The sequence below is a fragment of the Verticillium nonalfalfae genome, assembly GCF_003724135.2.
Source record: "Verticillium nonalfalfae strain VnAa140/NRRL 66861 chromosome Unknown scaffold_77, whole genome shotgun sequence".
Classification (NCBI taxonomy): domain Eukaryota; kingdom Fungi; phylum Ascomycota; class Sordariomycetes; order Glomerellales; family Plectosphaerellaceae; genus Verticillium; species Verticillium nonalfalfae.
Genome location: NW_021167302.1, coordinates 130138 through 140401, shown reverse-complemented (window position 1 = coordinate 140401; position 10264 = coordinate 130138). Strand labels below are relative to the sequence as shown.

Below are 10264 nucleotides of genomic sequence, written 5' to 3'. Positions count from 1 at the left end.
GACCGTGCAAGGCGTCGTAAGAGGAGCCCACTTGGCTGCAGCCGAGCAGTGTTGCAGGCGGCGGCCTTGGTGGCCTGGCCTAAGGTACCTTGCCTACAGGTACCTACCTAGTTAGGTGGCAGCAGCACGGGGCACCGGGCGCAGGACGCAGGGCAGGACCCAGAGGACAGAGTACGCTGATGAACAGTGGGGCAGCAGACACTGTCACACTGTCACACTGGGCACGGGACACGAGACACTACCTAGGTAGGTAGAAAGCACAAGGACAGCCAGGCAGGCAAGGGCCACCCAGATCTCAATTGACCTGCAGGCAGGCCCCCTCCGGAGCATTCTAGTCTTCTTCCTCTTGCTCATACGACCCCCCCTGCTTACATCATCCTACCAGTACCAGGCAGCGCGAAGCATGCAATCAGGACGCTGATAGTTGAGGTGACCTGGCCTGGCCCGGGGGCCTGGAGCTTGGGGAGAGTGGCGCCTTCTCCCATGGGAAAGCAAGAAGAGACTGCCAGATGTACAAGTATGTCTTGGGAAGGACGAAGAAATGTACCAGTAGGTCGCTAGGCCCTCGGAACAATTCCCACAGTCCGAATGACCTGTCTACAGCCCGTCACCTGAAAGGAAGGGGCTCGTAGTGCAATGTCAATCTCGTCTCGCCAAGATTGGTCCGCGGGCTTCCGCTTCCATTTCAGGGTCTCGTCTCCATCCAGAGGTCCTTTCCCAACATGCCTGCGCCAGTGTTCCCGACCTGTTCACCCTTGTCATGGTGGGTCCCCGGCTATTCTACGGCCCATCTCCAACGGCGCCGCGTCGTTCCTCGCACCTTCCAACAAGTTACTCCCTTCCAAGGTTCCTTCCGCCCACTCGAGGTTGGTAGGAGCGGCACGATAACGATAAGGCCATTAATTTTTCGATGCCTGCTTGCTTTGCCCCCTGCCACGCTCATGAACTGCACGAGCATCAAGGGAGCTGCTTCACGAGGTTGAGCCTTCTCTGTTGCCCGACGACACTGCATCACGCCGGACCAGGTTTTGAATATCTTCCGTCATTTCTTTGTGCACGATTTGGGGCCGATACCCGTCACTTGCCCCTCCTTGCCTCGTGTGCCGCCCCGAGGCGTCACTCATTCATACCCAAGTCACGTCCAGGTCACATTCACCTCAACCACCACCCCCGAGGCAGACGCATCCGCCGCCGCATCTCATCGACGAGGAGCACCCACTCCCTTGCGTGCCCGGAAACTCATCAGAGATTCTTGACCTCGGACTTTTTGGGGCATTTTCACCACAGAGGGATTCCACATTCATCAGGGGCAGGCACCACCAATCACGGCAGGACCATTCGAGCTCACGGGTATTCAGACTGTCGACTTTCTCTGGCATTGACACCGACGTTCTCTTGAGAATAATAACTCTTCGGGCATTATGGACGCCTCTGACGAGGCCCCGCCTGCGGTCAGCTCTCCGGCACCCGCCATTCTTGAGGCCCAGCAGTCCTCGAAGAAGCGATCACGGGAAGTGAGTGAAGAGGCGACCCCTCTCCCTGCGGCACCATCTCCTGAGCCTGAGTCCAAGCGTCAAAAGACTGCACCGCCTTCTGGTCACGAGCCTGCAGTGGAAATTAGCAAGGCGCTGGGAAACACAGTTACGCCAACAGCCGCAGAGGTACCAAATATAAATAAGGCTACGTCAGGGCCCGCCTCGAACACGAACAACTCCAAAGGGCAAAAGAAGACGGGAGGCAAGAATTCTGCCAAGACCTTTACAGACGAGACTGGCCAACAATTCCTGCTGCCCACGGATCCGAAGATCCTTCGTAAGAAGCAGGCCGCTGACACGTGGCATGAGCGGATCACCAGATGGATCAATGCTCTTGTAGAGCAGAACAGGGATAAGGGGCCCCTCATGACACCAGCACTCTGTATTGATATGTTCGCGCATGCCCAGAGCAAGGAGAAGGAAAGCAAGACGGCACTACACCGGATCAAAAAGCTGCAGAAAGGGGGCAAGCTGGACACGATGGTGGGCCTCGCGCTCGAGGCTGTGCATGGACCGGGTGTTTCTGCCGCAGGAACATCGCAGGATCCCATCTCAATTGGTGATGATGGCGAGGCCGAAGATGCAGAAGAAGACGGAGAGGACACGGGCAGTGGCGACGAGGAGACAGATAACACGACACGCCCGTCGACATCTGGTCCTTCTGGCGCAGCTTCTACCCAGGGCGACGACGACGCGAAACGACAAGAGTCGGCGCCAACAGCAAGCGATTGGGCGTCACTGCTCGGGCCCGAAGCGGGGAGCGCCGCAGGGCAGAGCGCCGCAAAGGCCAAAGGCGACGACAACAGGAGCACACAGCACGACGAGCCAGAAGTGGCTGGGTACCGGCAAATCATGAGAGAAGACGAGGCCGAGAAGGAGCAGCAGCGGTATTTTCCTGGCGCGACTGAGATCTGCACGATTTGCGCGGCCACTGGCCACACGTGCATGGCCTGTCCAAACACTCTCTGCCAGTTCTGTCGGGGTGATCACTTTTCGTGGAACTGCCCGGGACGATCCAGGTGCGCCAAGTGCCGACAGTTTGGCCACACCAAGTCCAAGTGCAAGGAGAAGCTGGCCATGGCGCTCGAGGAGGGCCTCGAGTGCGCTTTTTGCGGCGAGGGTGACCACCTGGAGAATGCCTGCGACAACGTCTGGCACTCATGCCACCTCCAGCCAGAGAGCTTGCACACGGTGCGTTACATTGCGGCGTTCTGCAGCTACTGCGGGTGCGAGGGACATTACTCGTCAGACTGCCCGGCGGGCGACCAGCAGCCGTTTCCGCAAAAGTGGACGGCGACTTGGTCGTTGAAAGACCGCGATCTCTGTGTTGACGCGAACGCGACGGACGAGTCGATCGCGCGGTTTGGCGTGGCGGCGGAGAGCAACGATCCTGGCATGCATGTGAGGGGCGCGGCGGCGGCCGCCAAGCGAACGCACATCTTCTACTCTGATAGCGACGGGTCGGAGGAGGGCGAGTTCCTCAGCGAGAAGGTTAAGCCGCGGGCGGCACCAGGCCAGATGCGCATGTCGACCAACATTCGGTTCAACTCGACCATGCCGAGCACAGCCTTTGCGGGCCAGCCTCCCCTGCCGCCTGGACCCCCCCCGCCAGGCCCGCCACCGGGCAACCCTGGGTCGTACTCAAGAATGGCAACGAGCTACGCCGCACAGTCGCACGCATTACCACCGAGGCCACCAGCGCCGGGGCAGCCCCCCTCTGGGCCGGGCGCGCAGCGCGGTGGTTACCACAACGTCCCGCCTCCCAAGGGGCCGGCGGCGCAACCGAAGAACAAGGCGAAGGGCAAGAACATACCGCAAAGCAACAAGAAGAGAGCCGCGATGCAGCAGCAGCAGCAGCCCCAGTCACAGGGCTCGTCCCAACAACAGCACGGCTCGAGAGCAAACCAGCGAAGGGGTAACGGTACAAGTAGGAGACCCAGACGGGGCGGCAAATAGGGCTAGTTGATCCGCGCCCTAATTCGGCTGTTGGCAGGAGGGCGAAGAGGCGTGGCGGTTCGATGGGAGGCCTTTGGCGTGAGACTTTTTCTGGCTCGAGACGTCTGACGATGACACGGCAGCAGCGGGTGACTCGTTTTGCTTTGCCAGACTTGCTGGCAAAGAGTCACAAACACAGATGGGGCAAGGATGCCCAACACGACATGTATACTACACAGCATAGCCAGCTTGCTATGCGTTGTTCGGTGAGAGGGCATCTCAGAGCGAAGGGGCCATGGCATGGGGAGGAGGCTGTAGCAGTAGCAGGATGAATGAATCAGAGGCTATATGACCTAGGGTGGGTGTTCCAGGGGGGGTTGAAGGGGTGGCAACCAGCTGTGATGTGGTGATGGGCGACAAGTCACGACTCAAGCTAGAAAGGGGGGGGGGCTCGTCAGGAGTGAGTCAAAACAAGGGCCATCGTGTGGCCTTGAGTTGTCGGGCTTGGGTTGGCCTTGTCTCATTCGAAGCCGTTGACAACGGATCAATGGGGTCTTTATCCACCTTGTGGCTGTGTAGTCAACACAGGCTTGTGGCACGACGACACACGGCAAGAGGAAGAAACGCCGCGCTTGTCTCGACAGAGTCTCGACAGAGTCTTGACAGAGTCTTGACAGAGTCTCGACGAGTCCCCACGCGCAGCCACGCGACGCGTTTCTCTCCAACGACCAATCACACAACGGCACGGAAACAATGATCCAATCAGAACACTCGGCGCGCGTGTCTCAACCGTGACAGCGCTAGCCTTTCCAACCGCGAGGATCCAGTCAACGGGCCGGCCGCTGCGGCAGACCAGGACCCCCAAGACGGACGGACCGTGGCATCCAGGGGTTGAATGCAGGTGGCCAGCGCGCCGGACCAGTCAGGTCGGCCGGCGCGCCGAAAAGTCGCGGTCGAGGGTGCGTGCCGGTACGCTACTGCACGGCTGGGCTTCTCCCCCCCATTGTCCACCGTGAGTCACCAGCCAGTTGTTTCTGCGGGGGGACGCATCTCTCTCGCAACTCGCAACAACATTCGCCGTCCTGCATGCAGCCAGACAAAGTGCTTGTATGGGGCTGCGCCATGAGCATGAGGCAAAAACAGAGACGGAGACTATGAAGAGAAAGAAAGTACGGGGATCAGAAAGAAAGTCAGGGGGCTAGGGAAGGCCGGTGACCAGGCTGAGAGGCATGGCTATATCAGGACCCGAGGGGCCTCTGACTGGGCCGCCTTGACGGCCTCGCTTTCACGTTCACGACCGTTTCATTTTCCCCGTCTGTGTCTGTGTGCCTGTGTCTGCTGCTTCTATTTCACTGCTTCGTTGTATGAGCGAGTCTCTCTGTGCCGAGCTCATTCTCTCTCCATCTCGCCCCCAGAAACTTGTCCAACACCTTGTCTCTCTGCCCTCGCTCTTGACCACACCTGGCTTCGGGAATAGCCTCACCTTGCCATCAGCCAACGACACAATCAACCAGCACGAAAACCAACAACATACCACAAGCAGGAAATACACCACCTTGATCCTCATCAATATTCTAAAAGACATAGTCCTTCGCATCGTCGAAAATACTTCCACCAACCCGACAACCTTGCCGAAAACAATGCAAGAGCCGCCATGGACGCCCAACAAACAACACCGTTTTACCGTCTCTGGCAGACAGACAACCAGCACATCCGCGACCGCATCCTAGGCCTTCTCCCACGCGAGGATGTTGCCGCCCTGCGCCTCGCCTCCTCTGCATGCTGCAACGTCACGACCAAGCGCCTCTTCAAGCGCATCCATGTCACCTTTACCCCCAACACCTTTACCAAACAGTCCCGCGTCCATGCTCTCGCCCGCATCGGCCACCACGTGGAGCATCTGACGTTCCACTTTGCTCACTCACCCGCCACCTTCCTGCCGCCCCTCATCCATCCTCTGACCGGCGCCGAGATCTCCTTTCTCTACACGCCGCACACCTCTATGGCCTCAGTCCTCGCCCGCCCCAAGTACGCCAACACGGAGCTCGGCGAGATTCTCACACAGCAGTACCCGCCCCTCTTTCACGCTGCCACCAACGTCCCCTCCTTTATCAATGCGCTCGCTCACGTGCCGAACCTCCGCCACCTCACCCTGCGCACGCCCGGCCAGGACCCCCGCGAGCGCTACCGTCGCGATGCCGTAGACTATGCCCTCATCAGCCTGCGCATCGCCCTCGAGAGAAATCCCCTGACCGCCCTCTCGCAACTCTCCCTCGCCCACCTCCACCCGGCCGCCCTGCAGTACCTCAGGGCGGCTCCTGCCGCCTCGCTCGGCGCCCTGCCCTCCTCACCGCGCCGCTGGCGCCAGATCCGCAAGCTTTCTCTCGCCGTCGAGAGTTGGGACTTTTCCGACACCTCGACCCCGGGCCGCGATCACCTGCGCATCATGGACGACTACCTCCGCGCCATGGCCCCCTCGCTCGAGAAGCTGTCCTTCACCTGGCTCGGCCTGCGTGGGCCCTGCCCCCTCGCACTGCCTGCCGATCCCCTCTTCGCGGCCCCCTCCTCGCGCGCCAGCAGGAAGCTCTTCAACGAAGTCACCTCGCCCATGTCCCCGCTGCCACCCGCCCCGGGCCGGCCCCCCATTCACTTTCCCCGCCTGCGCCACATGGGCGTCCGCAACGCGACTATGCACGCACCGCAACTTGCTGGCCTCGTCGGCGCCCACAGTGCCACCGTGCGCGAGTTTGACTTTGAGGATGTCCTGCTCGCCGACGGCGGGCGCTGGAGCGACGCCCTGGCGCCCCTCCACGGTTCGTCTTCCTGGTCGGCCGAGGGGCCGACGGGTGACGCTGACCGGTGGTCGAGGTCCTGGTCTGGCTCCGTGTGTGGGTCGAGTTCTGAGTCGTCACCTACCGGGAGCCTGCACAGCATGCCGTCGCGGGATGATCTGCCCTCGACGCCGAGCGCTGCCGCTGCCGCCGCCTCGAGGGAGCTGCTCGCTTTTGACTTTGGCGAGGCTCTTGACGGGCTGGACTTCCTCGGCGAAGTCGGCGGCGATGACGAAGAGATCGACGAGAGAAGGAGGAGAGAGGACCTCGAGGCTGATCTCGTCAGCGAGATTGCCGCGGCCAGGGAGGCGAGCGCTGCCTTCACGACGAAGCTCAAGAAGAAGCGCAAGGTGCGTAGGAGAGTGGATGAGGTCGTCGTCGATCAGCTAGACGTCAAGACCAAGCAGAGCAGCCACCGACACCGGGGGCCCTCGGACGCCGAACAAGAGGTCGAAGCGCGCGACAAGCAGCATCACCGCCGTCACGGCAGCCGTCACAGGAAAAAGCGACACGCCGAGGACGACAAGGAGAGCCGCCCCAGCCCCGGCCCCAGCCGCAGCAACAGCGACCGCTCAATCCTCCGCAAGCAGCCGTCCAACATGTCGTCGACGGCGCCCGAGGCGGAGTGCCACCGCCCTGCCGGCCCGGCCCGCACGCTGTCCAACATTAGCGCCCCCATCATGGACACCACCCAGCAGCCGGTTCTCCTGCAGCCCACGACGTACGACCCCAACCGTCGCCACGCCGCCGACGTGGACCCCGACGAGGGCATCTCCTCTGTCCAGCGCAACATTGAGCAAGAGGAAGCCCACCGTGTGCTGGCCGAGGACGCCGCCGCGCGGTCGAGCGCGCTGCAGAAGGCAAAGGAAGCCGTGCTGCTCAAGCTCTCGGCGCAGTTCAGCAGCAGCAGCAAAAAGCACGTGCCCTCCCACGGGCCCGATAGCTGCGCCATGGCGGCACGTCTCAGGGAGGGCCTGTTCGGCAAGAGCTACGTCAGCGTGCTGCCTGACGCGCGGAGCATGTCGAGCCAGTCGGCACTGGTGCCCCTGATGTTTACGAGGTCATGAATAGTCCGAGCCTGAGTCCGATGCCGGGTTTTTTTTGTCGCCCTGTCACAAATGTGTAAACGACCTTCTACCTTCTTTGATCGCTTGTACGGCCTGGGGAGATGGAAAGGGTGCGCGGAAAGGGGGTGTTCCGGGAGAGGGGGGCTTGCTACGATGTTTCTACTTGCTTCTTCTTTTCAATGAATATATGACGTGACGTTCGCTTTCGTTGGCCTTCTCGTGTATCTGTTTCTCATGTGTGTCCATGTCTGTCTGTCATACAAAGACAACCCGATTTCGCCTCTTGCCCCTGTCGATCAAGATGGCGTGGGTGCTGCCGCTATGGCGATAAATCAGTACCGGGAAGGCTCTTGGCTTGCGTCTCTGCCTCTCTGGAATGTGAAAATGCGCCACTAGACATTTCAAATCAACGATGCGAGTCTTAGATGGCTATCACGATAATGCGAGCAGCCATACATGCCAAATGTGGGCATCTGCAGATATTCCATCTCCTTTTGGCCCGATAGTAGCTCACAAGTCCACAGGTGCTAAGCACTCCGAGGCTGCCGTACATCGACTACCCCAGTCTCACACGACGCCTCGTTGCGGCAAACTGAGCAGGGTCAAAGTAGCCCCGGAATGCCTCTGCGGATTCGAACGTGTCCCGGTCAATGAGCTTGGCTAGTTCTAGAATCCCGACTCTGAGCGTATCACCTGCAACAGTATCCAGTACGAGGGCGAATGTGCTGTGCTCAACAGGAGAGAATGTGACAGCTGTCAGGTCTCGCCCCTTCAGCCTTGACAAGTTCCCGAACCCGGAATCTGGCAACAGTCGTGCAATAATAGTCGTTTTTTTATCCGCATTATTGGGATGATCCGTTACTGGAACGAACAGAATGGTGACGGGTGATCTGCTACCCGTGGTATGTCGGAGCTCCTGAAGACAAAAAGCACCAGTCTGGAAGGACCAGCACTCAAGGTGTATGTATTGGCTCCACTTCAGGGAAGACTGTTCGAGACCACTCCCGTCACGGAAGACGCTCCACTCGACAGCTTTCCCGTCAGGTGTCTCTATCCAGACTTCAGCATCAAACTCCTTAGAGACATCCTCTAAGTTAGGAGGGAGGATGTGGTAGTACGGATGACCAAACAAACACCGTCCGTTCTGCGATACCCAGGACCAGCTCGGAAATTCCGACAGTCTGGCGAGCCCAGCCTTCCCGGTTCTCGCCTGTAGCTGCCAGTGCAACCCGGCCAGAAATGCTTGCTTTGACGATGTGCCGCTGAGAGGCTCCGTGCCTGAAGCTACGACGGGTATACCCCAGTAGGAGGCACAGCCCTGGTTGACTTTCGCCCACCTAGTAAGTACGCCCGTGATAGCGGCGAGCCTGTCGCTCGAGAAACTAAGCTGGCGTTCGCAATAGTTGGAGATGACGGCCCATATTCCATGTGGGTTGTTGATGTGGTTCCATTCTGGTCTCTCCCGATGTTCCAAGCTCCCTTCGTACGCAAGAGGCTGCGTTAGGTGCTCAAAACACATCATATCGTGGCACTCAAAAGAGACCTCATAGCTGGAGAAATACAACCTTCTTCTCGACAGACAAGTCTCTTGAAATGTCCAGCCACGAGTAGCCCACTTCGATTTCGACACCTCGTTCAGCTGCCAGTGGTGGCTGAACTTGCCAACCAGATGTCGCTCGCCTATTCTCTTATTTATAGGAATGTGTTGAGTTCGGCTTAGTGTCAAACCTGGCAATCCGTAGCTAGGATCCTTGGCTCCGACGGCGACAATGGTGAGCTCTGCGTCGCTGTATATCTGGTCCATCCTTTCAACCTGGCTCATCTTGTGGATCTGGTCATCTTGCCAGATACAGTAGCGGTCGATCCATACGTATCGAAATCCAAGCTTGACGACAGCGCGCATCGTGTCGAGGATCACGGGGGGTAATTCATCTGGCAGATTTGGATAATTGTACTTTTCTGGAGGAGCACCTCCCCACACGTAACTCAATGCCACGTAAGGGTATTTCCTGTTCGGATCCGGTTTGATGATACGTCTTGCCTCACAATCTATCAGTTTCAGCCGCGGCACAGGCTGTAGGTTTCCTCTCGTGCGACAATTATCGTGCTGGTCCTCGCAAAGCTGGACCCATGAACGCACAAATTCGTAGTCAATCTTTTCCTCCAGCAAACGCCGTCCCTGCATGGGCAGGTCAAGAGGGCGTCGAAGGTCGAGGGACTGATTCGCAACCAGCGATACTAAGGATCCTGGGAAGTCTCGATGGGCGAACCGCACAAACAAAGTTGTGCTGCCAAACGACTTGGCCTTGGCCTCATCATATTGGACCTGGTCCATTATGAGTAGGAAGACTGATGCTGCGGCATTCGTGGCATATTGCTCCCTCCTGCTTGTGGCTATATCATACAGAAGGTCTGATGGGATAGCCAGCAGGACCTTCTTCGTCTCACGTGGGGTATGGCTATTGGGGTTCAGCGGGCGCCCAGCAGCGAGTAAGTGCCCAATGCCACCCACAATCTCGCAAAAGGGACAGCTGGGGACTATGCCTGGCGGGTAATGTGCGACGATTTCTTCTCGAGTGAGACGTCTCCAGGTTGCGGCATGTTGGATATATTTGTCCCATCCGACAGCCTCGCTCTCGGGCGAGGGAGCTGGCGGTAGACCTTTGAAACGAGTCGGATCAAAAAGACCCTCGATGTTGAGGTTGGCGCAAATGGGACAAAGCCGGTCGTCGGAGAATGACATTGCGTTCGTGTAGCTGGTGTAAGCTGTTTCTAGACCAGATACGTCATTGGGCTCACACAGTTGCAGAGTGAGAACACGACGAGGAGACATCGTATTGAGGCATTTTGTTTTATGCAGGCAACCATGACCAAGAATGCGCAGCGCGGTGCATCC

At 58.8% G+C, this 10264-nt stretch overlaps 3 protein-coding genes across 3 annotated transcripts; 2 read left to right on the top strand and 1 right to left on the bottom strand.

Annotated features, from left to right (window-relative positions):
- Positions 1-1421: 1421 nt before the first annotated feature.
- D7B24_008528 (uncharacterized protein) lies at positions 1422-3491 on the top strand (the record flags this gene model as incomplete). The annotated part of the gene is made up of 1 exon (XM_028642615.1): positions 1422-3491. The coding sequence occupies one exon, from the start codon at positions 1422-1424 to the stop codon at positions 3489-3491; it is 2070 nt and encodes a 689-aa protein (XP_028493638.1).
- Positions 3492-5124: 1633 nt separating this feature from the next.
- Positions 5125-7368, top strand: D7B24_008527 (uncharacterized protein; the record flags this gene model as incomplete). Its single annotated transcript, XM_028642614.1, has 1 exon — positions 5125-7368. One exon carries the CDS (start codon positions 5125-5127, stop codon positions 7366-7368), a length of 2244 nt encoding a protein of 747 aa, XP_028493637.1.
- A 1500-nt stretch (positions 7369-8868) lies between these two features.
- On the bottom strand, positions 8869-10201 carry D7B24_008526 (uncharacterized protein; the record flags this gene model as incomplete). The annotated part of the gene is made up of 2 exons (XM_028642613.1): positions 8869-8875; positions 8931-10201. The coding sequence occupies 2 exons, from the start codon at positions 10199-10201 to the stop codon at positions 8869-8871; spliced, it is 1278 nt and encodes a 425-aa protein (XP_028493636.1).
- Between the last annotated feature and the right edge of the window lie 63 nt (positions 10202-10264).